Raw genomic sequence first — 27379 nt, forward strand, 5'->3', positions numbered from 1 at the left:
CGGCATCAATCGTCCTAGCTCGCGAGACGGTGTCTGGTTTACCTCTCTCACCTTGTTTTGAGCCTCCCAGCAGACTCGGTACGCCATTGAATGCGTCACCAACTTCTCTCTGTAACTTGCCTCGGTGAGTATGGGTACATTGCATCATTTCCGTCCGGTGTGCGGTCGACTTCCGACATCGAAAGTGTGTGTGTGTGTGTGTGTGTGTGTGTGTGTGTGTGTACTGTACGATTTATGCTTGGAGTTACCGTACCCAAAACCCGATGGCTAAGATTTACCAGAATCGACTAACTTGAGACAAGAGACAAAAAATATTATCCGTTTTATTTTGCTACATAGTCATTCCCAAATTTGCGAGGCAAGTTGATACTTTCTGAGTTTGTTGACCTATCCTCGACATCAATGCTTCAGATTACCCACTTTCGTTTTGGCAATAGAAGCCTTCAATCCTGCCTCTCCAGGCAGACCTTTCCCTTTTTGGAACAGCACACAAAAACTTACTTTTCAGGATAAAACTTTCGCAGTCGCCCATGAGAGATGAATGCTGCAGATGCTCAGGAAGGATACCTTTCCACTTGACTAGAACATAGGTCGGCCGCGTAAGAGGCTCCCTAGATTGAGATCCCTGGCTCGACTTTTCAGAATATGGTGCGACCACAGCAACGATTTTTTCGATGTAATTGAAGTTGTACTGGTATTGACTACCCCTTGTAGCCTGAGGCACCAATATATATCATGGGAATAACCTCACCACAGAATATCATAACATAAGCGCGGAAGAGTAAGAGCACGAAGAGTACAGGTCTGGGAGTGCACTGCCCTATATGCCCTATATATACACTCTGAAAAAGGGTTTAGGCTACACGAGCCCCACGGGCATTACAGTGCCATAGGTCGAAAGCTAGGTAGGAGTAGAATGGATAATGTAAGTTAGGTAGCGAAAGATGATGATATCCATATTTGTGCTATTTGTGCGGTCTACATATTTCCCCCCATCCAAAAAATCCGAATCCCTATGGAAGCTCCTCTGCCCAGACCCGGCATCCCATGGAGAAATACCAGGATCTCACAACCCAGGAACCCACAAGCCAAGTTAAATCCCAAACGCCTTGCTAGTAAAAAAGTGAAAAGATGACGCTAAAAGGACATCAACGGCCGATGATGTACTCGAAGGAAATCCGAGAAATAACAAAGAAATGCGAATACAATCGTGAAATCATGCTCATTAATGCCCTCCTGTATAACACGTTGGCACATCCATAGCCACGTGTCGACGACTATCAATCCATCCTGGCGGATGTTTTATTGTGAAACGGCGGCATGCCCAGTAGTGGTGGGTGGAGGGCCAGATGCAGATACACTGTCCGACGCCGCCGTCGAGGTTGGCAAAGGTCCTGTCGGGGTTGGCGGGGTCGGGGGGTTAGGTAAAGATTCTCGGGTATGAGAATCCGTGGGTGTTGCGGGGGAGAGCGTGATGGGACTGGAGATATTGACATGGATAGGCGGCAGACGCATGACCTCCGGAAGTCGGTGGTCACTCCGTTCGACGATCGGGCTTTCGTAGGCAGGTGCTTCACCCCAGTCGAGATGGTCATAGTCGGGTGGTGGCGGGATACTCAGGGTGCCCAGGTCACCTTCTTCGGTGGCTTGGGAGACTGGTCGAATGGACGATCCGCGTGTTGACGTCTGATGCAGGACTAACGGATCAGCCTCGGTGGATACGGTGGATGCAAATGACTCGACGCGTGAGCGGTTGCTTGGCGGATCCATCAAAGATGGCGATGAGGCATTCACGGCAGCGTTCTGAAGTAGTGGGTATTGATCAGAATCCGAAGCGTGCGAGTCGGCTCGAAGACGTGACCCGTCATGTCGAACGTGGCCGAGCTCCGCGTAGCTGACGCTGGCGATCCGCCGATCTCTTTCGCGAGCCTGGTGTTCAGCGATGACGGCCGATGCATTAACGGAAGTGTTGCTTCCGTTTCCATCGCGGCGACCTCGGCCCCGAGCGCCAGGTTCCTGAGAGAGTTGCGCGAGAGGGATCGAGTTCCCTCGCGCTCGTGCCTCCCGTCGATCTCGTCGGCGAGCCTCACGATCGGCCAGTTCCTGTCGACGCTGGAGGCGGAGCTGATACAGCGCTTCCATCTGATCCTCGCGGCGTGATTCTTGTTCATCGGCAGTTTCAGGGAATTCGACGACCATATCCATGCCAGCCCGTTCTCCCTCCCGGGCGATGACTTGCTCGGTCGGTTTGGGACTTGCCGAGTAGGGCGGTAAGGTCATGATCGAGCGGACGGATGTTTCGCGTTGCACACCATTGTTGTTGTTATTGCGGTTGTTAGTAGAGGCGATGGCGCTCATCTCCGGGATCGATCCACCGGCACCAGGATAAGAGGTGTTCTGGCCATTGTTTTGACCATTTTGGTTCGGGACCTGCCCATACGCGGCGCTTCCCGGGCACCATTGCTTCCATTTGCGCTTCAAGGATTGTCCAGGGATGTATTTGGGCTCATAGTACCGTTGCCGAAGCCATCGAGCCCCGAAATACACGCAGATGCAGACGGCGAGAACGAAGATGATGACCGAGACACACTAAAGAGAGATCGAGACGAGTCAGCAACATGAGGTACAGGGGATGAGACGATGCGACCGCGCCAAAATTGGCTGTCGGATACGGTCGGAAGCACGAGATGGACGTACGACGATGAAGATGCCGTTCTTCTGGCTGAGGCCTCGTTTCTGTGGAATGTACATGATGGGCAGCGCGGGCAGCGGGCCCTAGAGATCTTCGGGAGGCATGGAAGAACACCCCAGATTTCGAACAGGTCGAGGAATGATGAGCGGCTGAAGGAACACAAAGAATGACCCCTAGCCACTGGCATAGTATGAATGATTCCTTCTAGGCGCGAGTGGAGCAGGCGAGACAGAAAGACCAGAGACGCCATTCCTATTATTATCCAGCGTGGAGCAGAGTGGACCCCGCAGCGAGTAGATGGCGTGGCCCAGAGGTGGCTGGGGCGTCACTCAGCCTGGATGGTCGATCCTGTTTGAGGTGTGCAGTCGGGTATCTGCGCACCTCCGGGTCTTCCTGTTATCTGGTTGTCTGGTTGTCTGGTCGTCTGGTTGTTTGGTCGGCGTTGCTGGGCTGCTGCCCTGCTGTGCTGTGCTGGATTGCCAGAATTCCGAAATCCTCGGCCGTCCGGGCGAGCCGCGCGGCGGAGATCAGCGATGACTTCCCCGGCTGAGACTGTCTCGGTCAAAAGTGCCGGGTAGCGTCATTGGCGCTCGTGCCGTGGCGATTACACGGGTCGGCCTTTTTGGTACTGGCGGTGCTGGCGGTGCTGACGGTGCTGACGATGCTGGCGGTGCCGATGGTGGTGCATCTGCTGGCAGCAAGGAGCACGGCCTCCAACTGGACCGCGGTAACACCGGCGCCCTCCACCCTTACGTTGGAGGGGTTTCGCTGGGGATCAAAGAATAGATTTTTGATGTTTATCTGCGACAAACGAGTGGCAGGGGTCACTCGAATTAGGACTAGCCTGTTCTTCGTGTGGCTGACGAGGGAAGGTCAATCTCCTACGTCAGGAACCACCGGCCCAAATAGACTTCATGATACCAGACCTCCCGATGCATGGATCCTCAGAGAGCACGGGCAGCTGCAGAACCCGTTCTCGCAGAAACCAATGCTACCAAGCTTGAACCCGATCCGATCCACCTGCCACCTTCTTCTTCCCTCGGTTCTTCAGCACCGGCACCATGCTATGCAGTAGGTGTCGATTTGCCCCGACTCTTGAAATTCCGGATCGTAATACGCGATCGTTTCCATCAGCTTGTCCTGATGGCTCTCGGCTAGGTCCTAGGCCTCTCCTTGGTCGACGGAGAGACCATATAGTAGCCATCTGCCTGGTCCTCGTGGTGGAGGGGTAAACTGTGTCTGAGCCAACCGGAACCGCCGCAGTTCCAAACGGCCCCACGACGAAATTACTTTCCGGGAGATTCAGTTCCTGCGAAATCAAGCACCGTCCGGAGAATGTCCAGAACCGTAGTCAATACCCGAGTGTTTGTGCCTGCTCGAGCCCTGTGCTTAGTGGCTGGCCTTCCCAATGCATGGGCAGCGAATGCCACCCTTCTTTATGATTCGCTCCTCAATTTGGCGCAGCCGCTGCCCGAGGTCCATCGAGCCCGTACTAGGAAAATGAATGATGATTCACCAGCTGTTCAAGATAATTATCATAATATCTCGGTGATCACATGGTCCATAGTGGCTCCTGTAAGAATCGTATCGCCTTGTCAACCACTTGTGTGTCTTCATGCTCCAGCTTGGACTTGAAATCGTACGGGAAGGAGGTTTGCTTGAGAAGCGGCTGGTCCTCCCAGAGCAAGAATCCATCTTTCGAAAAGGCAAATTCTCGGTGAGGCTCGTCACCGAAAATGATCGGAAGCAGGGACATGCCATTGGGGGGGGGGGGGGCCTCATCGACACCGCACAGTTGGAGGACTGTGGGGACCAGATCGACCATCTTGCCATGCTGTCGCAGGCAGAAGGCCACCACTGCCGATGATCAAGGGCTCACGAACCAGGTTATAGGAAATACTCTGGGCCACTTTTGAATGAGCCCATGGTCTTCGAGCTATGCGCCATGCTCGAAGGACATGGTGATCGTTTTGTCCCAGAGTCCGGTCGCATCAAGTTCCTCGACAATCCGGCCGATCTGATCGTGCAGCCGCGAGATTATGCCCAGACTTCAGCGTGAATTTCTGCAGTGGCACGATTGATCTCATTGGAATTGCAAATCATCTGCAAATCCCGCGACTCATGTCCCGTCTGCGGTATGTCAGGGCTATATTTTTGGTGCGAAAAAGAACACCATGCCATAATTTTCCGCATGAGAAGCAGGTTGAGGCACATTCCCGATATTATACCTTGAAAAGTAGGGCACCTCCATGGTGAAGGGGCAATGGAATAGCAATAGCAAAGACAACACCCTCAGCTTGTTGTCGGGAGGACCTTCGAGCCATCCCTCTACCCTCCGGACGGCGGCTTCGTCATAATCCACTGCTTTGCTCACATCGCGGCGCCCCATATAGAGCAAACCCTCACAGATAGTAGTCTCCGCTTCTGGCCTCTCATCCCCTTAACAAGTCATCCTCAGTCAACCTCGGCTCCGTGAGGGCTGGGGCAAATGGATCTCCTCGTGGTGCCGGATAGGCAACATGGTAGCGCCATCTTCCTGGAACGGAACAGATTTAATATCCCATAGCTTGATCAAGTTCTTAAGGGCCGATCGGATTCCAGAAGCATGAGGATGCAATCCCGTGAGCTTGGAATATCGTGATTGCGTGCCGCCTGAGCCTGTTCGCAGATACTCCAGCAAGTATCAGGACGAATTCGCTAGCACTTCGCGATCAAAGGTTTCGTGGGCTGATTGAGACAGGTCGACTTCAAATGCCGATGTCCGTGGAGACCTCGAACCCACCGATGAATCGGCCAATGCCTTTGTGTACATGTCGGGGAATGGCACGGAGGGTCAACTGCTCGAAGCCATTTCTATGCGAGATCAGAACTGGACGGATATCTATAGGTTGTACGAACCAGCGGAGTTGTATGACCGCCACACCGAGCCATGAGTCTGGGCAACCTGGCTACTGCCCCGCGGTTTGTGCACCAGGCACGGTGCATGGAGAGCGTTCCGGTGAATGATGGAAACAAGCGATCTTTTTCCTGATACCAAAGTGGTTTCCCCAACGTAGACGTGCCCGATCCGAAGTCAGTGTCAGAAGAGCGAAAAGGGAAGCTGATGAGATGGCCCGGGGGGCGGGTTTCGCTAGTGACTAAGTGCCAGCGAAACAAGTAACTTAACTAAAGAGAGTGCTATGGTGTTGCAATGTCCGTATGTAGTTCCTAATGGTGTGAAGAGGCCAACCTAAAGGCCGGCCGATCGTATAGAAACAAGACGGGGCGGACCGAGCCAAGTGTCCGATCATCACGTCCCCCAGCAGTTGTCCGTCTTCACGACCAGGCACCCCGGACTCTGCAGTTCGTGCATGATGCCCTGGCTAGCGCTTCCCCGTGGAGAAGCCAGCCCCGCAGAAAGGGGCGCGCGCATGGAATGACACGCGGTTGGGTGATCATCTGCGCCGAAGGCATGATCGCGCCGTGACCCCGACCGTGCTGGCTTGCAGCCGGAACGCCTATCGGATGCCGGGTGTGGCCTCGTCCCAGCTCAGATCGACAAATGCTAAATGAAAAGGGACCGGCAGATCCAATCGGCGCGCATACTAGTCGGCCAGAAGGCTGCGTGAGGTCACCGTAACGCTGAATCACAGGGCCTCGTCAGCCTGCCCTACTCGAGGGTGGAGAGGATGGCAATATTCTGGCGACTCGTGTGCCCCGAGCGGCTATATCATGGGCCCAGCTGGCAGATTGAGATATTGTCTGCACCAATTCAGATCCCTCTGCAGCCCTGTGGCTTGTCTCCCGCGCCTTGTGGACCTGGCCTCTATTCCTATCAGATTGTCCCCTTGTGTTTTGTTCTCTACGAGACGGACGGCTTCTAGCCACGCGAGGTTCTGCCCCCTGGATCTTGATTCTCCCTGCAACTTCGTGCAAAATGTCGACCCTGAACTTCGCGTTGAAGAACCAGACCGGTTCAAACACCGTTTATGCCTATATCACCGGTCAGGCGATTGACAATAACAATGCGCTCTTCCTGCTCCAAGCAGACGGCAAGACCGCGTACTACCCAACCTCGCCGTCCGCTACTCTGACTGCACTGGCGCAAGACTGTGCCATCCCCCTCGGTGCATCTGGAAGTACAAAGACAGTGACTATTCCGCATATTGCGGGTGGTCGATTGTGGTTTGTACGCGACGCCAAGCTTACATTCTACTTGAATCCTGGCCCGGCGCTTGTGGAGCCCTCATCGTCCAACCCATCGGACGCCAACTACAATCTGTATTGGGACTTCTGCGAATTCACTTGGAATTCGTCGCAGCTCTATGTGAACATCACTATGGTCGATTTTGTGTCGCTGCCCATTGCACTGACGCTTACCAACACATCGGGAACATCGACGACTGTTCGGGGCCTGCCGTCCAACGGACTCGCCACGGTTTGCACGGCACTGACGACGCAGAATGCGAAGGATGGTGCAGGATGGGACAAACTGATCATTACGAACAATGGTAGCAATCTCCGAGCGGTGTCCCCCAATACAGGTATTACATTGAACAGCGCCTTGTTCAAGACCTACTACGATTCTTATGTCGATCAGGTCTGGTCCAAGTACGCCGACACCACTCTGACTGTCAATACCCAGGGAGCTGCGGGCGATGTCACTGCCAAGGTCTCCAATGGCAAGCTCACCTTCTCTTCCGGGAGCATTTCGTACGATCAGCCATCCTCGGCGGACATCTTCAGCAACAGCTCTGGGGCGTTTGCAGTCTCTGGTGATGCTATTAAAGACGCAATCACTGCCCGCTTGGCGGCTGCGTTCAATCGCTCGACGCTTTTGATTGACACCACTCAACCTAACGGTGAGGAGGTTGCCAATTACTACCAGAATGCCGTGACCAATCACTACTCGCGAATCTGCCATGCCACCACTCTCGACAACCGTGGCTACGCGTTCCCTTACGACGATGTCGCGCCGACTAGTGGTGCCGACCAGTCCGGTAGTGTGTATGACTCGAGCCCCCAGCTATTGACAGTTACCGTTGGCGGGTCTTCTACCAATGCGACCAAGATATCCACCACTCAGGGGGATAGCACCCCCGTCCAGGGCACCCAGACGAAGAGTCGATTTTCAGGCCTGAAGAAAGTCATGCAGAAGCTGTCTTGCAAGAAGTAATACCAGGCACAAAGAACACGTACGCTGGGCTGCTGGGCCATATGCAATTGTGATGTAGATAAGCTTTGTGGTTTACCTTTTTGCCTGGGCTGCTTTTTTGGTATTTATTTCTGGTTTTCTGGTTCTGCGAAGGATACTCAATGAATACGATTGTTGAAACGCATCATGAGATATAGTTATGCAATACAGTTCCTCTACTCACCCTTAACACTAATATTCTAGATCTGCTCGCCGGCCTGCTTCCGAATATACGCCACCACCTGATCGGGCTGGGCAAGCCATGGCGAATGCCCGGCGCTGATCTTCTCCGTTTCAATTATAGCGCCCTTTCGCTGTGCACGATCGACCATCAATTGTTGAACAGCAAGAGGGAGAGCCCGATCGTCTACGCATAGTAGATAGGACGACGGGATATCCATGTATGCGGCGCTGGTAGCGGGCGCGTTTTTCGTAGACCATGCATGGGGCCGGAGCGTCTTCGCCCACTCTTGGCCGTCTGCCACGTCATGAAAAAATAATGTGAATGGATCACTGGCTGTCACCGTCCCTTGTTCAACCTGCAGAACATGTTATCAAACAAGTTCACCTACCGAAGTTCGAGAACTCTGTCATCATGCCCATGAATAAACAGGAGGTACAACTTACATCTCCCACATACCAGGGCGGCGGGATCCCGCCAAATGCCCCGATCAGACTCTCGCCGACGCGCGGAATAAACGCAGCGATGAACACCAGCTTCACCACACCACCCTTTTTTCCGCTTTGTTCACGGTCGGCTTTTTTTAGTCCATCCAGCGCGCTGTTCACTGGTAGGCCGGCCCAACTATGAGAAACGACAAGCACATCTTGGCCGGCGTCTGCTTCTTGCTCGACCAGTGATCGCACTGCCGCGATATCCGGCTGCAAGTCCTGAACCGTAGTCGATTGTTGGACGGAGGGAAATGCGATCGTGTGGCAGTTATAGCTATGCCCGTTCAACTTCTTGATGATCGGGTCGAATGCCGTAGGCGGGTACCAGGCGCCGGGGGCGAAGATGATAGAAGGCTTCGACATGAGTCCGCTCTATACCAAGATTGGCGTGAATCGTAACTAGAAGGCTAGGAAAGGACGGTAGAAATACCGAATAGAGAAAAATCTTCTGGTAGGGCTGAGACGGTTATTAAAATAAGCCAGTTTGTTCCCGCCCCGCGGCGCTAACCTACGTCTTGGCACGCGGCGGCCTTAACTAGCGGCCCCGAAAGCCTAGCGTGGCCTTGCTCATAGGTGGCCGACGGTGACTAGGTCTGAATTCACCCATTGTGCCTCAACAAGACGTTTCGTTGCAATGGCAGCGCCTCATTGGCTTCAGATTTTGATGATGCATTGGAGATAATTCCTCTAAAAGCTGACTATTCGGGGCCGTCACAAAAATAGAGTGTCTTCGTCAATAGATGGCACGGGAGGGAGAGCTAATATACCCGAAATGTCGCTGTCGCTCAGTGGAATGAGATCTGGGTCATATAGAGAATCAAACAGGTCAAGATCAAGGCTTGTGCCCACATTCTGGAGCAGACCCTCAAATTGTTCATCGGTGGCATCTTCCAACTTGTAGGCTCCGACAACCGACACCGAAAAGGTGGTGTGGGTTTGTCAGCGCTACAGATAGATATATTCATGATAAAGGTAATAGGATTTTGATGCGTGTCTAAAGCGAGGAGTCTTTAAATAAGGTTTGTTTGAGGCACGGTTATTCAGGCCTTTTTGAAAGCGGTTCTATCATGAGTCCATCACGCACCCCTTACGCCAGCGCGCACGTTTAATAATCACGGTCTCTTCAAAAGTGACTCCATGATGAGCCCATAATACATTAGCCACCTGTACAGAGTCTTTATTAAAAAACCTAAGGGTGCAAGAAGCCTAGCTTAGCATATCAGAGACCGAGTAACTAATCAAATATGGAAAGTAATTACTAATATTAGGTCGGCTCTAGCAAGCCCAACGGCACGACTTATATAGTCAATTATTCTTTCCACAACTTCTAGTTTTCCCTCTGGAAAAATCGATGATACTATAGTAGAAAAAAAACCTTCTATCGCCCGTTTTTATTATAAGGATCGATGTATAAGAAGAACAAAAGAGTAATAAGTACGGGCTCAGCCCAATATATATTCGATAAACGCCAGAAATAGAGCCCCAACATGGAATCTGACATTCTACCTCAAATATCTATATACTTCCGTTTCCTTCCTCCTGCGACCTCACGAGCTTAACAAACAAGACATTCTTGCTTCACGCGAGCAACGATTAGACCACCCAAAGCTTTAGTTAAGTCCTTGCTACTCGGCAAACCACTACGTATTGTTTAGGAAAGCACTCGGTCGGTGTATTTTGCTACCATACAGAAGAGATAGAACGATCCGTCAAATCACGGACAAAGAACCTAAAAGGCCGAGAGTAACGGAGATAGTAATAGCAGATATCATCTAATATTAGCTAAATGTCCAGATTGATGCCCAGATTGACCTTTTTTATATAGAGATCCTTTTGTGAGGAATCCAAGGTACCCGGGCAATGGATAACGTACTATGGTGGTGCTCGATATCGAATAGAGCCAACGCATTGGAAAAGAGCGGCATGGTACTCTAGTACCGTATCCAGCTGAAAGTAGAAAGAGGTCGCCAATAGTGCTGTGACCGCATCTCTGTGGTTTTAAAGTCCCGAGGGATGACTAGACCAGGATCGACGGTCTTCTGACCTTGCTGACTGGCTTTTTCCACTTTAATTCTAATGGTGGTGCTCTAGCCCTAATTAAATGCTCCATACGCCGCCACCTATTCGCTACTCTGTGCATGGATGCTATTGCTACGCACTTCTATAAAGTCTTCCTTTGATTGGATCTGGCGCCTACATACTATGCCTGTTCGGTTACACGTAGCAGTCTCATAGCAAGCGAAGGGAAGCGGGGTTAGGCAGCAATACGTCAAATCTCATCCCTTGAACGTAGAGCGAAATCAACGGTCCCTGGAACAACGAACTTATTTGAACCTGCTCATACGTGTGGATAACCTGCCGGGTCCGATTAAATTTTGCTTTCTTCCCTTGCTTCTAGCCATGAAAAAGATAAAGCGCAAGCCATTTGGGTATGAAGGGACTTACCCCAAGGAATCCAATCCTCCACCACCCGAGGCACAGAACAGGGAGGATCAAGACACCATTCTTGGGCTCATTGCGAGGTGAGAAATAGCATCTATCCCGATTTAAGCACAATAGACAATAACCAGATTGCTAACATAGCATAGCTTGCACCTCAATTCGGACTACAGCGATTTGACCATTTTTTGCAAGGATAAGATTTTCTCAGCACATAGGCTTGTTGTTTGTCCTAGATCAAAGTACTTTCAAAATGCTTGCTATGGCGGGTTTAAGGTATGACAAGGTCTATCTATTAACCAATATTGAACCTCAAACCGATAAGCAGCGAGGACTTGTAGGAAACCGAACAACCGATTCGACTAAACGAGAAAGAGCCGATCCTCATTGAGAAAATGCTGGAATTCCTATATACAGGAAATTACACCCCTCCATGCCCTACGCAACCTTCGGAAATCGTACAGGCCGATGGAGGTGACATACCCGGGATGGATAGGCAGCCTGCAGAAGAGCCATCGCTGGAGTCTCCACCGGAAAATGATGTCATTGACGAATTCCCCCTAAATCATGCAAGCAAGGAAGGAGATGAAAGGGTCGTTACAAAGCCACTCGTCGAATCCTTAGTCGACTGTCATCCATGTTACTTCCACGTGCGCATGTACGGCGAAGCGGACTACTTCATGATCGACGACCTGAAAAGGAAAGCAGAAGTACATTTCTGCGCTTCGTTGCTGAGTTCCCCCAAAACAGAGTCTTTTGAAGAGGCCATTGAGGAATTATATTCGACACGAGCCAATTACCACAAGCTGAGACAAGTGGCGATTGGAGTGATAGTTGCTAATCTGCCGAATCTCCGAAACGGACCCGCGCCGGTAATCACTCCAGAATTGACGAGGTCGATTCCCGATTTTACATACGATCTACTTCAAGCCACTCTAGATAAGTATGTACAAGACCCGCCAGATGTGGAAGAACATAAAGATCAGTCTCAGTTGAAGGTTGAGTACTGGGGCTCCTCAAGGAGGTACTAGTTTGCATCGGGGTTAGGTGTGCAATTTCTCATATTTTTCGCACCGCAAAAACCACAAGATAGTTGCCGTGTCAATAAGGCTTGCCCATCAGTTATTATATTAGCCTTGAAAGACACCCGCACTTCCCTCTCTATTTATTGCAAGTATTCTTTCAAAATGTAAATCGACTATTTGACTCACCCTTTATTTAGCTGTATGATTTCAGCATTCCGTCGCTGTCGGTGTTCATCATAAGTCTCGCTGGGGGCTTCGAAGAGCACGTTGGATGTAAAATTAATCAATTTGCGCCGTTCATCCGAAACTTTGGCTCTCATATAAGCTTCCTCATTTAATCTGATAGGGAACGATTGGTTGGGCAAGTGATCAGTAATAGCTACGAGAATAGAAACAAATTGGGCTCGCAACTAGGTGCACATCAGGACAAGCATGCCGAGAAAGTTCGGAAAGAGAGCTTGAAAGTAATAAGAACTTGGAGATCACTTCCGAATTTCCCAGGGATAGTGCTCCAAGAGAAATTCCAAACTTGGGTAAATCCTAGGGACACTTTACGTATGATATGGTATTATGGTGGGGTCATATTAACAGAGCTGCACTATACAATTCTTGCGAAAAGCTGGTGAATATCTCCCAGCTCAATTCAACGAGTACGCGGAAGCCTGTAAACCAGAAACAGCACCACAGGCCTTCTTCATATCAGGAAAAATAGGGAATAGCATCGATGAGATAGAGTAGATTCATGAAAAGCCACTTTCGTCGGGGTTATTGACCAGCTCATATAGTCTGCCCCCTACTTGCTGCGCAAGAACCCGGTACGGCCCGTCTTCCACCACTATTCCTTGATCAAGAACAATGACATGGTCTGCGATCTCAATCATCTCCTTCGCGTGTGTGATGATAATCACGGTGAGCCCACATCGGGTAGCTACAAGCTGCTGTACCGTTTGTCGAACCACCTCAGCACCAACAGGGTCGAGACTGGACGTCGCTTCGTCCAATATGAGGATCTGGGGCTTCCGGAGCAGAGAGCGAGCTATGGCCAGCCGTTGTTTTTGACCGCCAGACAGGCCAACGCCACCGTCACCGATGACAGTGAAATATCCCTTCGGCAGTGATAGGATGAACTCATCGATACCGGCTGCTTCAGCGGCAATGCGGACACTGTGTATGGATGCTTTGTCCGAGACTCCGTAGCCGATATTCGCGTAGATCGTTCCAGGGAAGATAGTTGGCTGCTGCGACACGATAGAGACATGTGATCTCAGTGTTGGAACATGCAGGCGTAATATGTCTTCTCCCCCGAGCATTACTGTAGGTCGGCCATCTCTGGATACTGGTGCCTCATACAGCGCGAGAAGTAGAGATGCGATGGTAGACTTGCCGGAGCCGGAGCGACCAACGATCGCCGTGCACGAATTCTGCGCGATTGTGATCGAGACATCCTTCAGGACTGAGATGTTTGGTCGGGAAGGATACCGGAAGCCTAGATTGGTGAGTTGGATGGGCGTTAGCCTGGCAATCTTGAGATCACCCCGATGCTCGTGCGAATTGGCATCGGGAAGTTTTGAAAGACGAAGAAGATGAGTAGCTACTTCGCGAGAAGTATTGATTTGGGGAACTAAATTGGCGGGTTAGCAGTCATTTATCTGACTCGATGGGCCGATGTCTCGCTTACTCCACGATAAGATTTGTGCTGCGTATCCAATGCCGAAAAGAAGCAGCGAAAACACCATCATTACTTCATTGACAGTAAACTCAGATACCGCGAGCACGGCACCATAGTAGAAGATGAAGGCTAATAATGCCAGTTAGTATATGCTCAGTTCTTTCTTGGAAAAGGCTTAGAAGACTTGCCACTCGCGAGTGTCACTGTCGACTCTAGCATGCCGAAAAGCAAACCAGAGTAAATAGCGCGTTTTATGCCCAGCTGTAGGCACTTCGAGATAGCGTCTGTCTGTTTGTTATGAAAGTATCCCTCAAGCGTCAAAGTCCTCACAGTGCGAATCTCTGCAAAGGTCTCGGTAAAGATATCCGAGGAAGCACGGCTGGCTTCGCTGCATCGCTGTTCCCAGAGGGCATTGATTCCCTCAAACCCTCGGGCGATCACGTACATGAGAGGTCCACACGCAAGGGCCACCAACGTCAACTTCCAGCAGACTATTAAGCTCCAGATAATTGCCATGGCTGTAACTGACGCAGCAACAATGAGGTATCCAGCGAAGCGACCGAGCAAGTTCCGCATATCCTCGCCATTTTGATCCAGGTAAGCTGTGAGCCTGAACAAATTATTTCCCTCTTGGTCGAACCATGCTCGAGGTTGTTCGAGCACTCGCTGAAATGCTCTCTTTCGGAGGGTGTCCATCCACCTCTCGCCACAGACTTCGAGAAAGTAATGCATGAAAAAGGAAGCCAGGCCATCCCCGACGGAGACTCCTAGTACAGCCAGTGACCATTTCATTGTGAACTTGGCGCTGTTCGTACCTGCGTAGAATGAGCCGAATAGCTGGGACAGACAGTAGGAGAAGATCGGTGTCGCGCTTGCATGAGCTAGTGCCGATACGATGCCCAGAAAGAGGATGATACGTTGACTTGGGGTCAATGTAGGCACGATGGTGCCCATAATGTGGGACAATGAAGCCATGCCCTTTTCAGTTGCTTCCTTTTGTCGCTTTGACTCCCGCCTCCTCTGAGCAAGACTGTGCTGTTTGGATTCTGGATTATCAAGAGTGAGGTATGGAACAGGTGATTTCTCAGCAACAGAGTCTTGATGGTCAATGTGGATCATCTCAAGATCCTCCTCTGGTGCTGCGTAGTAAGAACTCGGGCGTGCTGGTGACACCTCTCTTCTCGGTATGCTCAAGAAAGTCCCCCGTTTTCTGAGAGGATACGAAACGTTTAGCATAGCGCCATTAACAGAGTAGATGGAATCACATCTTGATGCTGTATGCCATGTACCTGACCATGAACTAGATCGAATGTGAGGTTGCATCGATGTTTCCCTGGGATCATGGCGCGCATGGGGCGGTATGACAGGCTTGTTTGCCAGACTTTGGCGAGAGGAATGTTCCCAAGGCCGGCCATGATATCTTTCGTCTATCGACTTCGACCGTGACTTGCCATTTGAATTGTCTTTGGCCGTGATGCGAAAGTATTTGTCGCTTCCAGGTTGCTTCTCCACGGCATCCCTGTACCCGCTCTGCACAATTGACCCATTTTCGAGCATGTAAACGAAGTCTTGGCCGGTAATGTGAGACATGTCGTGCGTGATGATGATTGTCGTCTTTCCGCTACGCCATTCCCGGATTGCCTTCATCACTGCCACGCGATTTTCGTGATCCAGAGCACTGGTAGGTTCATCCAGTATCAAAATCGGCGTATCACGCAATCTCGCTCTGGCGATGGCAACTCGCTGCTTTTGACCACCACTCAGAAGATTCCCACCAGGGCCAACACAAGTATCAAGCCCGTTGGGCAGATTGCTGAGCATGTTCTGGAGCATGGCAACATCGATCGAATCGTGAACATCGTCTGCAGACACCGTATTGTAGTCTTGACGACCGAAGGCAATATTCTTCAGCACTGAGTCATTGAATAGCACACTGCGCTGTTCTACCAGAGTTATGTTGTTTCTGATCCAGTTAATGTCGAGTGTCTCGATTGGATTCCCGTCAATTAAAATCTCGCCCGAAGAAGGCAGATAAAATCGCATCAGCAGCTGGCCAAGGGTGCTTTTTCCAGAGCCACTCTTGCCTATGATGAAGGTAATGTCCCCGGCCGGGAAGAAAAATGTCGATGGTCTGAGAACACAGCGATCTGGCTGACCGGGGTACGAAAAGGATACCTGGAAAAAGTGTCAGCACCTTCAACGACGGTATGATGAACATTTCATCATGTACATACCTTGTTCACTTCAATATCACCCTCACAGTGTTGCGGGTACAAAGTACCTGTCATCTCACACACAACACGCTCTTCTACCCGTTCATGCATGGTTGCCCTCAGCATGACGCTCGCGACCTGACCCTTCTCCATGACAATCAGGTGTGGCAGGACTTGCTCAATGGACTGCGCTGCAGTCAAGCATGCCCAGAATGTCCTCATAACTTCACCAGAGGTAATATTCCCCGCTCGAGCAAGGGAGCTGCCATACCAGAAGCCCTGGACGAACATGCCAAACATCATCCACCGAATGAATGCAATTTGCAACGAATTTAGCCTGGCTTGTCTAAGATAATGGACGGCTGACTCCTCGATGCAACGAGAGAAACTCCAGGATTCCATTTTCTGGCCATTCAAGCATTTGACTGCATCGATAGAAGAGATTGCATTGCTCGCAATCTTTGATGCCTGAGTTAACGCCCCTTGCTGTGCTTCGATACTGGGTTTCATTCGTGTGGAGAGGAAGGCAATGATGGCCGAGAATATTGGAATTCCGGCCAGTGTTACCAGAGATAGCCTCCACGAAGTATAGAAAGCCAGACCCAGTGACGCTAATGATCGACACAAGTATTGAAAAAGCAGTCCTAGGGGCTGGGAGGTTGCCGTTTGAAGGTCATGAATCTGACTGAAGAATGTGTGAGCATAAGTCGATCATCTTGATGTGTTCCGGCTACGACTCACGCTTGAATTCCGGACAGGAAAGCTCCAGATCCCTCCGGTTGTGCATCGAACCATTCCACATCTCGTGTGATTAGCTCACTAAAGACCCTGCTACGGATGTAAGAAGCCTGTAGTTCCCCAAATGCAATGAATAATGCGAAGTAGGCGCTATTGAGCAACCAGCCAGCGGCGCCTAGCCCGAGCATGCCGAAGCAGCTAGTCACGATTTTGTTTCGAAGTCCGTCAGCGGCAATCTGTCCAGCCCCGAAAGCCGTAAACGCATCGAACACATTTCCCAGAAAGACAGCTAGAACCGGTGTGACGCATCCAGCGAGCAGGGCAAAGACACCTCCTATGATGAGTGTAGGTACGTCCCTGCGGGTCGTAAAAATGAATAAGGATTTCCAGCTGGGGTTGAGACCGGCTGCTCGAAATCCCGAATGAGTAGTGTTATGATCGGCCATCTGGGATTTGAGGCCCGTTGCGCCCAAATTTCATATCTAGGATATGGAATATTCGTAACAAAAAGAATGAATTATAAAGACTCCGACCATGGTGAGGAGGAAAAGAAAAGGGGGATCCCATCCAGGAAGCATAAAATCTAGAATACCGATTCGGGTCGTTCATTGTTGAGACGAACAATATCAAGGAATTTCCCGATGCGGAATGATTGATGGCAATGAAGAGCGGCCAGGTGGGACAACCTTGAACAATCCTTGACAAAATCCTTTGTTCTCGAAAGGTGACATAGTGGGACAGGCAGCATCGGTTAAGAGCAAATGTGAATAGGAGGCACGCGATGCACCCGAGACAGTATTGGCATCAGACAGGGTCTGATTCGTGAACGCTTCCCGCTGACAGATACAAGGTGCCGACACCACTATCATTGACTCGATTCAAGAGGTACCCGAAATTCGGCAGGCAACCCACCCAACTTGCTCAATGAAAAACAGACTAAGGGAAGCTGGTCGCTGGTTAATCATAAATGCCATCTTATATCCGGGTATATGGTTATAATTCTCATGAAGTTCTCTGATTAGTAGACCATGGTCAATCCACCTCCGAATGACGAACTTTCTATCAAATCCGTAATCACTCGTCTATCACACAACCACATCCTTTCAACCGGTCGAGACCCGAACCTGCAGGGCACTTCCGTCTGACGTATCACAAATTTGACGCCGTATCTCTCAGTGGGACCACAGAGCAGTACAAGTCGTCGGTATAGCAGCCCGGGTGTGGAGTCGAACTTGACTTGAGGTCAAGTGCGGTGGAAAGTAGAGGAATGCGCACTCAAGAGCTAGCCTTCTGGGCGCGCTCGTAAATCCAGTCATTCAGACCCGCACGGTTACTTAAAATTGTTAGTATCGTGATTAAACCCGTGTGTTCCAATTACGGGAAAGCTCACCGAGCAATCTCAATAGCGTAGAATTGCATGCGAACACCTTTCACACTGTCAGCTTATCGCCCCACCTCACTAGAATCGCCCTTCATGCGCTCCGACTCACCGAAAATGGTGGTATCCTGATCATACTCAGCATCGGCGCGGGTTCGAACGATCGTGCCAAAGTTGAAATCCTCAATCTTCTTCTCGTACTGGTTGACCCAGTTGCGCCACTTCTCCTTGCCAGCCTTGCTCTTCATGTCGTCCTCGTTGATGGTCGCGGCGGGATCGAAATCAGGGAACTCAGTCTTGAAGGATTCGTAGATCTCGTCATCCATCTTGGTCAGGCGCAGCTGCGAGCCCCTGACTTTCTCAAGAATGGCCCAGTATGTCATGAGATGTTCGACAGCTGTGTATGTTGTATGTCAGCGTCGATCGGATGCGAGAGTGGAATTTTGGCAGGAGGGTCATTTCAAGAGCATGAGAATAATCGGGAGAATGTAGCAAGTTTGGCGACTAACCCTTCACTGCGAACTGCTTTTCCATCTGTTGAGATGATCAGTGACTGACTCGTCTCCGGTATGCGGGACACTTTCTGGAACGTACATCCTCAAGGTTATCGGCCGTCTCGGGATCAAATGGCTTCGACATTTTGGCGGTTATTTGTGTAGGAAACGACTTCTGAGACAAATACAGCGATAAGAGAAATGATCGGGGAAATGAAGTCGAATGAGGTGGGGAGTGTCTGCTGTGCCCCGCGAATATTTTTTTCGGTGGGCGGAGAGGCGTACTGCCGTCCCAAAACAATCTCCGCCCACGGTACGTCATCATCGGGCCGCCCAAGCAATCTACACATGATTACTGTAAAGTTCTTCTGGCTTCGAAATGCTTCCTCGGCGATATTTTACAAAGAACAAGTTAACAAGTATACAGTAATATTATCTGGAATACAAATGAGTCAAGTGTTTTGCCAATAACTGTATAGCACCTTAAGAAGTAGATGACGATGGGTATACACAAATGCATGCTAGATGACAGCCCAACCCCAAATGCTCACGTATCAGCGAATTCATGAAACCAATATGATAGTGATGATGCCGTGGGTATCCATTTCAGGTCGAACTCAGTCGCTATCGGCATCGTCCGGCAGCTCTTCGAATCTTCCCTCTCGGACTGCCTGGGCCACTGGGTTTTCCATCGTGATAAGACCATTTGCCCTTGCTCTGTAATCCAAGATTAGTAAACAATGATTGGCTATCAGGGTTACGGAAATATTCACCTTTCGAACAGCACAAACAGTCTCTCTGCTTCTCTTTCCTTCTCTTCCTCAGTCATGGGAGGCTCTGAATCCTTCGGCTCTGCAGCCCAACGCTGTCCGGTGATTGGGTTGACCTCTGAGTCCAGCCCAGTGGGATCATTAGTCGCGAAAGCTTCGCCGGCAGTCTGGGGAATTTCCATTCCGCGCGAAGCCAAGAAACCAGCGGCAAACCCATAGCCAATCCGTCGTGTGAGATTCTCGGCGTCCTTGCCCGAAAGAACAAACATCAGTTCCGAGATGCCAGTTTTGAGGTTCGGGTAGGGGCTGGTAGAAAGCTGCAAAAGCTTCGAGGCAAGAGTATCTGAATGTCCAATTGGCAAGGTGCGATCGTTATCCTCGGGCAGAAGAAGCCACTGCATATACTTGCGCGGGCCATCGGGGGCAATTTCATGGACGACGATGAGAGAATGTAGAAGCGGGACTGCTTTTTCCTCCAACTCCTCCGGGCGGTATAGTGATACTGCCTGATCAAGGATATTGATCAGCTTATCAACATTACAGTTCTGGTTGAACTTGGGAAAGAGCGGATTGCTCTCAAAGTGTTTCTCTTTCTTTTCCTCCAGGTCCAGTACGGATAAACAGTTGATCAGGTAGCTGATCAGGCCGTCCAGCGGCTTGGCTGGAATTTCGATGCGGCTTATGATCTTCAGGATATGGGGGATTGAAGGCGAGAAGGTGACAGCTAGATCGGGGTAAAGCTTGGAAATGTTGAAAATGAGTTTCAGGGTATCGGTAAGAGCCATTTCGTCCATCTGAGACAACGGCGGTCGACCGGATTTGGGGAATTGTTTCGCGTGGCGAGTTAGTTGCTGGCTCGGTCAGTTCCTTCTACCACAGTATGAGTATGAATGGAACACGCACATAGTTCACGTTGTCGCCGAGGGAATGCTTCGTGATTAGGACTTCGAAGTCCATTGTGGTATCGTAGGTCGACAGGAACAGAATGCGACTGGTGACCATTTCATCTTCGGAATTATCAGTCTGACGTTGTCTCACCAGTCAGCATGGATCCCGGGTGGTAAACGGTGGCACACCAAGTCACCTTCAGGGTTTCCGCCAGTTTGCCTCCATATCCCGTGTCCACAAAAACCTGGCGCATCTTGGAATCGAGGAGGAGGGCATTGGCAACGCAGCGCAAAGCAGCACGTCGCACATCTGCTGTCTCCCCGTCGAGTCCATATCGCACCAGTATCCCGATTCCCTGCAGCACATGTCAGATCCGCAAGTATCACAAAAACACGGAGTTTATTTCCATCGTACATCGCTGCAATAGATCGGCCCGGCGTCGACGGGGTTCGTGCCATACTGGCGCAGCTGCAGAAGGGTCTGAACTTTTTCTGTAACATGCAAATCAAAATTAGAATCATATTGCTAGCGACAGGTCTCTGTCTGGAACTCACGCGCTGCTGTCAGACGCTTCTCCTGCAGATCTTTCTTGAGAGTGTCGAGCAGTTGGGTAACCTGCTGCAGCTTGGCTGTCATGACCCGTTAGCCTATTTTTTGTTCCCCGTCGCCTAGTATCTCATGGAATGCGATCTGCGAAGGCATACCTGCTCCCTGCGCTTGGCGGAAGTCCATGGCGATCCTCCGTCGTCCGGGGGCTGGATGTCTCCTCAACGTCCTCGAAGAATTAGGTTGCCGGGCGAGCTCTGAATTGAAGGCGCTAGCAGTGCGTGTCGTGCCGGGGGATGCTGCAGCTTGGTCGCGACATAAAGAACCAGCCGCTAAGCTATTGCACTCGTGAGCGAAAGTGGGAGAAGAGAGAAGAAGGGACGCGGGGAAGCACGACTCTGGCGTGAATCAGGAAGCACGCCCCACCTTAGCTTCTGAAGTCCGCCTACATGATGATTGCACCTTCCACCCCCGGGACTTGACCAGGGCGGGCAGCCATCGGAAGAGCGCTGGCTTTGTTTTTCTTTCTTCTTTTAGTGTCTACACACAGGAAACCTCTGGCATACTGCGAAGCTGATATACCTCCGCACTCTCGCCAAGGGTCATTGAACCGCGTTCACGACGATCTGTGGCGCCTTGGCAGCTACACTACTGATTTTCTCCAGGATAGGGTTGCCAGTGGCATTCATGTCGCAGTGCAGCATGTCATGATGAACTAATTTATGTAAGAGAACTTAAAATAATAGCGTCATTCTTCGGCGGATGTGATAGAAGTAAACATGGAGATACTCTGTCTATTGGGGGAAATCGCGGCCCAGAGCGCGTGGCTTGATGCCTTGTCGCCTGAACCTTCAGGTTGGACGCGGCCACTTTACGCGATTCGCGACAGGCGCGTCCCCAGCTCCCATCTACTTTTCACTGGCTCTGGCATCAACGCTCCCCCGATCCCACCACAATTAATTCAGGAATCCATGGGAGGTCTCGTTTCCGTCTGCTTGACACCCAGCAATGGTCCTTGATCTCTCTTTTTCCTTCTCTTTGCCCCCTCTCTGAACCATGGTGGAGATCCTCGGTCCTCTCCCTGCTCGCCCGCCAACTCCTCCCAGGCCAGGTTCCCGAATCGACCAGACCCATCAGAAGGACCCCGAGTCCTCCCAACCCATCCAGACCCCCGGGACTTCCCCTCATACGGCGAATGCACCCAGGCCTCCTCCGTTAAGCCACGGTTCCAAGCGTGTCAACTTCTCTCCATGGCTGTATACCGTCATCGAGTCTCCGAATTCCAAATCGGCCAGCAAATACAAGGAAACGAAGGGACGAGAGGAGACGGCCTTTGAGAGTCCGCAGGCCAGCGCGGGGAGACCGTTCAAGTCCATTCTCAAGGAGACCAGTTCTCCGATTCCCGTGTGGTCACCAAACGTCGATAAATTTACAACGGAATCGCTCGCCATGCTACTGGAGTCAGTGGTTCAGCAATTGGCGGGAGAGTCAATCTCTTCGCGACTCGATGCATATATGCAATTCTTTGGAGCATTGAGGACATACGATGGATTGCTGGGTGGGAAGGAGACCGCAGACAAACTGGGTCTGATCACGGATTTCATCCAACGTGACGTGAGCCGCGACTTGGAAATTGGCAAGCCTCTGGATACAAATCTAGTGAACCAAGCCCTGAAACTGTCCGCTGCATTTATATGGCAAACCGACATCTCAACGCATCTGTCAGATGAGTTCAAAGTATTTCTCGTGGACCACGCAATCACTTCCCTTCAAGAAGCCAAAGCACCGAAGTCTGTCCTAACACACCATATGTCGATTCTTTCTACGCAGAACTTCAGCTCCAAAATCATGACAACTCTGCGAATTACTCGTCTCCTAGCGGCATTGCAAGATATCACCAAACATGTTTCCGGCAAAGCCATCGCCCTGCATCGATTGAGCATCTACCAGCGCCTTCTCGCACAATCCAAGTCGATTTTTATCTCACAATCTTCGTTATGGGTGGAACACTTGGTCTTTGGCTTGCTTCATCATGTAAAGGACACCCGGTCGAAAGCCATCACTCTTGGCTTTCAAATCTCCATGGCTGCGGGCCCGACGCCTGCTCTGTCGAATAACATCCGGACTCTTTTCGATCGGCCACTCGAGGGTGATCGAAAGCTAGTAACAGAAGTTTTAGAGCGGATGTCGCGAATGGTGGCATCTCTAGACACGGGCATCCATGTGCCGCCGATTTGGAGCATCGTGATTCTTCTTTTGCGGAGCAAAAAGTGGAATTTGGACCAATGGGAGCATTTCAAGGAGTGGGTGCTGGTCCTTCAAAGATGCTTCAACTGCAGTGAGCCTGTCATCAAAGCCCAGGCCATTGCAAGCTGGAATCGGTTTGTCTATGCAGTCAGTCCCAACGAGTCGACTGGTCGATCGTTGATCAAGATGCTGGGGAAACCGGTTATTTCGCAGTTCGAGCGAAAGAAGTCCGACAAGTCTGCATTGCCGCCCACTCAACTTGCCCTAGGAAGCTATTACAATTTACTTTATTACGCCTTCCGGCCTTCGTCCCCCCACCATCATCTCGATCTTATATGGGAGGAATACATTGCAATTCCCTCTACAACTATCTTTTCAACCATTCCAACCCTCAGCGATAGCGCAGCGCTTGTGTTGGCAAACCTGCTATGGTGTCCGCAGGCTAAAGTTTGGGCAGAGACTCGGATCACTGACAGCGCCAAAATGGAAGTCGAGGAACTCCCTTCGGTTGACTCCCGATGGGTCCGTTCGAAAGTTTTGTCAGTTTTAGAGGTTTTCGAGTCTCTCTTGAAGTCTTCGATCTGGGACGATGAGGCAATCGAGAAATCAAATATCGCCCTCGCATGGAACAGCCTGGCTAGTGCTCTCTCGCAGGCCTCCAGCAAAGAAATTACCCCTTCCGGGGAATCCATGCAGGCTGTTGCCAGCGTTCTTGGTTTCTTACATCGTCTCTGGCTTACAGGGCCGTCATCTTTGCATGCCACCGGCGAGTGCTGTGAGGACGCTTTTTTCGAGCGATTCTGTTTCTTGGCGAGAACCATGATTCTTTCGCTTGGAGGTATTCCCTTCACAGAGAAACTCATGCTGAAAACTGCCGATGGGACATTCCAGATCTCCAATACTCCCGCTCATCGCTCTTCTGCCCCGGGTACTAATCTGGATAGCCCTATCTTACATCTTTTGCGCACAATCAGCAAGACCACTATGATTCCGTCGCCAACTCCATCATATATCCGCCTTGTGGATGGAACAATTGCGGCATCTTGCAATGGAAGAATTTCCCGTGGATCTCGTCTCGAACTACTGCAACAATGTGCCGACTTGAGTATCACGGAATACACGTCCCCCTCCTACGACCGGCATCTATTGGAGGCGGTTTGGAAATCCACCGCACGTGCTACAGCAGATGCGTTGCAGTCCTTCCCCATTGAATCTGCCCGAGAACGTGATGGATCTGTTTCGCGGGACTACGAGAATATCACCAAGATTCTTGTTGCTGGTGTTCGCTTTCCTGGTGCTTTCGAAGAGTGGTCACGGCTGCTTGAATCGTCTGTGCGTGTGGTAAGGACAGAGAAAGGAGACCGGATCCTCACAAGTCTGATTGTAGAGCCCATTGCTGCCAGCCTGATTTCCATTTCAGCTCCTGAGACTTATTTACCTACAACTTCACTACTTGGTCAATCGCTTTCCATTCCATTCGCGCAGGAGACCGGGCTTGGACTTGAAAGAACCGTCTCTCAGCCGATGAGCCCCCCGTCTTTTCCCTGTAAACTATTGGAAACGGTTGGGAGAACCTTACAGTTGGGCTACAGCAGCTTCGATGCCTCGCAAACCCTTGATCTATCGGGTTTCATTGAGTCTTTGACATCTTTTCTAAGTTCTGGCACACCGTTCTTTCGCTCTCAGGCACTCGAGACTCTCCAGGCACCCCTTGGACTGTGGATGCAAGATTCTGAATGCAAAGTTGATGTTACACGCGGGGTAGACAGTCGGGCCCTGACTGCAGTAGGTGCATTTTCGTGGGAATTTGTGTACAGCAACTGACTGTTTAATAGTCCCAGGCGCTTTCATCTGCCGTCCTCAGCATTTTGCAAACTGCTGTTGTTGACGAGTTGTCGTCATTGCAAAGATTCGAGACCATCATCTGCGCTGGCTTGGAATCACCCCATCTCTCAAGCACTAAACGATTTGTCGATTTCTTGCAATCGACTAAGACTGCCTCAGATCCCCTCATTCATACCACCGCAATGGGTCAAGCACTGTCAACTGCGACCTCCAGGCTTTCCGCCCCACCTCACCTGCCGCAAACTGCTGTCCAGGTACAGTCCAATCCATTCAGACATCTAGCTCACAACGTTAATTTCTTCACTCATAGGAAGCCAACTTGGTGTCGTCGAGCTCACTCAAGCTAGACCACCAGCGAGGGAACAAGCAAATTATAGCGAAGTCCATTGAGACTGGTGACATTCACTTCAATTCGTCACCCGTCATTGAGGCGAACGAGTCCACACTGCCTGAACGTGCGGAGCTCAGTGAACCTCAATTACCCACGAGCTCAGAGGTGGCGCTCTTTGAAGCCCCAGCCACATTCCGGAGAAGTCGGCGTGAAATGTTCCGAATGATTGAATCTATCAGATCGTCGTCACCTGCAAACACGCCCAGTAAATTAGGCTTCGATACGCCTGTTCACCTGCGCAGACTGCATTCTCAGTCAGGCATTCCCTTGACTCCTACCTTAGCACCAGCAGAGAATGAGGAGGGCTTCATCGGCTCATCTCCTACACCGGCAACCAGGGATCCGACACCTGCGATGAACTCAGATGCCCCGGGAAGGAAGTCTCAAGATATAATTATGGAAGATGCGACCGATATGCCTTCCTCGCCTCCAGAGCTCACGTCCCGAAGTCCCAGCCCCCAGAAGCTATCTCGGCGCGCTCAGCGAAGGTCTGCTGCAAAAGCAAGGAAAGCCAATGCTCATACGGATGCTGGGCAACAAATTGCTAGCAATAGCCGAGCCACCCCTAGCGACATGGAGAATCTTCCCAGAATCCTTCAGGCAATTATCACGGACGATGTCAAGGAAAATACTCCAACGCCTCAAATGGATGAAAGGCCGCCTAGCCGTCGCACTCGGTCCGCATTGAGCCAGAGCACTGAAAACGATCAGAATGCTGCTCCTGTTGCTACTACCAGCACTCCTGCTAAGACAACGGAAGAGCTGTCCGCTTCTCTCAGTTCAAAGTCAACACCATCGTCCAAAAAGAGAAAGAGAAATGGGGCACCCAAAGAAGCGAATGGAGCAAGTCAGCAATCTGCTTCAGCTCCTTCTACTCCCATGCCTCCAGACTATCTCGTTGATTCTTCAAGTGAAGATCTGGAGTCTCAGATTGCATCTCAGCTTGAGCAAGATTTGGAGTCAGCCGTTGACTTGATTGGCAAGGCGCATAAGCAGACCGCCACTGGCTCAGAGGCTCCCGAACCAGCCACGAAGAAGAGGAAACGTGAAGAGCAGCACACTCGATCCATTACAAAGGACAGGCGACGATCAACTCGTATTTCAACTGCGAAGGATCTCAGGGCCGCCGATCTAGAGCAGCCCGAATCTACACCGGCTCAGGATGCAGCGATCTCTCAACCTTCTCAAGAGGTCTTCTCTGTCCGTCCCGCCTCGACCACTCCCCGACGATCAACTCGCAGCTCTCAGAAGAAACACGAGGAGGTCAGGATGCCTGACTCGCTCCCTGAAACTACCCAAGAGGAGCCAATTAAGGAGCAAGAGCCTTCGCAGAGGCCAACAAAGAGACCCCGCAAATCCCTGCGACTCGAGGATCAGCCTGCTCCTTCCCCCATTGCGGGAGAGAGCATAACTGGCAAAACGAGTCGTGGCTCTCGCTCTCGGAAAACACGCTCACCTCCGAACGTAACACAGTCTCAGCCTCTTCCTTCTCAAGAAGAACCGACCGAACTAGAGGCAGCAACCAAGCAAGTTGAGCTTTCCCCTGCTCAGAAGGATCAGAAGGATGCTGGCCCTGAAAATATTCCTGCTCAGATGCCAACTGAGCCGAACGTTAGCTTCGCTTCCACCGAGGAGGCCACCGATTCTCAGATGACTGATATCGGTCCATCAACCGAATCTCTGCCTGAGGGCACTGTTGGCATACAGCCAGATCTGGATATTGTTTCAGACCAGCCATCGACGGGGGTGGCAGATCTAGTCATGAACGTCGCCACTGCCAAACCCGAAACGGAACCCATTCCTCCCAACCTCGAATCCGACATCAGCGAGGCAGGTATCTCTCAATCCCTGAAGAATCTCCTAGACAACATGAAGTCCGCGAAGTTGGGACCAAATGCACTTCGCGAAGTCGACGACCTCCTTTTCAATATCCGTGTTGAAGCGCATGACGCGTCACGGCGATACAACAATTCGGCATAGCGATGGCGTTTACGAGGCAATCTTTGCTTTTTTGTGATTTTATTTTTTTTCTATATTGGCTCCCTTCACCTTCCTATTCCCCACGTGCATTTTACATCCATAAAATAAACAGGGGCCAGTGCATACATTGGATGCGTGTTTCTGTTTTCTCTCTTTCCTTTTCTTCCGGGGCGCCGAGGGAACTGCATCTTTTTCTCCTTCTTGATCATGCTGTATTCT

General features: G+C 50.9%; 9 protein-coding genes across 9 annotated transcripts; 3 read left to right on the forward strand and 6 right to left on the reverse strand.

Annotated features, from left to right (window-relative positions):
- Positions 1 to 1302: 1302 nt before the first annotated feature.
- Positions 1303 to 2751, reverse strand: N7482_001015 (uncharacterized protein; the record flags this gene model as incomplete). Its single annotated transcript, XM_056683140.1, has 2 exons — positions 1303 to 2589; positions 2698 to 2751. The coding sequence occupies 2 exons, from the start codon at positions 2749 to 2751 to the stop codon at positions 1303 to 1305; spliced, it is 1341 nt and encodes a 446-aa protein (XP_056546746.1).
- Positions 2752 to 4244: 1493 nt separating this feature from the next.
- Positions 4245 to 4517, reverse strand: N7482_001016 (arylsulfatase A; the record flags this gene model as incomplete). The annotated part of the gene is made up of 1 exon (XM_056683141.1): positions 4245 to 4517. The coding sequence occupies one exon, from the start codon at positions 4515 to 4517 to the stop codon at positions 4245 to 4247; it is 273 nt and encodes a 90-aa protein (XP_056546747.1).
- Positions 4518 to 6608: 2091 nt separating this feature from the next.
- N7482_001017 (glycoside hydrolase family 64 protein) lies at positions 6609 to 7847 on the forward strand (the record flags this gene model as incomplete). The annotated part of the gene is made up of 1 exon (XM_056683142.1): positions 6609 to 7847. One exon carries the CDS (start codon positions 6609 to 6611, stop codon positions 7845 to 7847), a length of 1239 nt encoding a protein of 412 aa, XP_056546748.1.
- A 218-nt stretch (positions 7848 to 8065) lies between these two features.
- On the reverse strand, positions 8066 to 8900 carry N7482_001018 (alpha/beta hydrolase; the record flags this gene model as incomplete). The annotated part of the gene is made up of 2 exons (XM_056683143.1): positions 8066 to 8404; positions 8493 to 8900. 2 exons carry the CDS (start codon positions 8898 to 8900, stop codon positions 8066 to 8068), a joined length of 747 nt encoding a protein of 248 aa, XP_056546749.1.
- A 2037-nt stretch (positions 8901 to 10937) lies between these two features.
- On the forward strand, positions 10938 to 12007 carry N7482_001019 (uncharacterized protein; the record flags this gene model as incomplete). Its single annotated transcript, XM_056683144.1, has 3 exons — positions 10938 to 11059; positions 11126 to 11252; positions 11318 to 12007. 3 exons carry the CDS (start codon positions 10938 to 10940, stop codon positions 12005 to 12007), a joined length of 939 nt encoding a protein of 312 aa, XP_056546750.1.
- A 734-nt stretch (positions 12008 to 12741) lies between these two features.
- Positions 12742 to 17067, reverse strand: N7482_001020 (ABC transporter ATP-binding protein; the record flags this gene model as incomplete). Its single annotated transcript, XM_056683145.1, has 5 exons — positions 12742 to 13622; positions 13680 to 13799; positions 13862 to 15845; positions 15905 to 16568; positions 16625 to 17067. The coding sequence occupies 5 exons, from the start codon at positions 17065 to 17067 to the stop codon at positions 12742 to 12744; spliced, it is 4092 nt and encodes a 1363-aa protein (XP_056546751.1).
- An 829-nt stretch (positions 17068 to 17896) lies between these two features.
- Positions 17897 to 18638, reverse strand: N7482_001021 (polysaccharide biosynthesis domain-containing protein; the record flags this gene model as incomplete). The annotated part of the gene is made up of 5 exons (XM_056683146.1): positions 17897 to 17954; positions 18012 to 18048; positions 18112 to 18396; positions 18509 to 18533; positions 18594 to 18638. 5 exons carry the CDS (start codon positions 18636 to 18638, stop codon positions 17897 to 17899), a joined length of 450 nt encoding a protein of 149 aa, XP_056546752.1.
- Positions 18639 to 19110: 472 nt separating this feature from the next.
- N7482_001022 (synembryn) lies at positions 19111 to 20883 on the reverse strand (the record flags this gene model as incomplete). The annotated part of the gene is made up of 7 exons (XM_056683147.1): positions 19111 to 19210; positions 19267 to 20114; positions 20167 to 20286; positions 20348 to 20506; positions 20566 to 20642; positions 20706 to 20780; positions 20856 to 20883. The coding sequence occupies 7 exons, from the start codon at positions 20881 to 20883 to the stop codon at positions 19111 to 19113; spliced, it is 1407 nt and encodes a 468-aa protein (XP_056546753.1).
- Positions 20884 to 21753: 870 nt separating this feature from the next.
- Positions 21754 to 27160, forward strand: N7482_001023 (uncharacterized protein; the record flags this gene model as incomplete). Its single annotated transcript, XM_056683148.1, has 3 exons — positions 21754 to 24729; positions 24780 to 25043; positions 25100 to 27160. 3 exons carry the CDS (start codon positions 21754 to 21756, stop codon positions 27158 to 27160), a joined length of 5301 nt encoding a protein of 1766 aa, XP_056546754.1.
- Between the last annotated feature and the right edge of the window lie 219 nt (positions 27161 to 27379).

This window comes from Penicillium canariense (assembly GCF_028826845.1).
Source record: "Penicillium canariense strain IBT 26290 chromosome Unknown utg000001l_segment0_segment0, whole genome shotgun sequence".
NCBI classification, from domain to species: domain Eukaryota; kingdom Fungi; phylum Ascomycota; class Eurotiomycetes; order Eurotiales; family Aspergillaceae; genus Penicillium; species Penicillium canariense.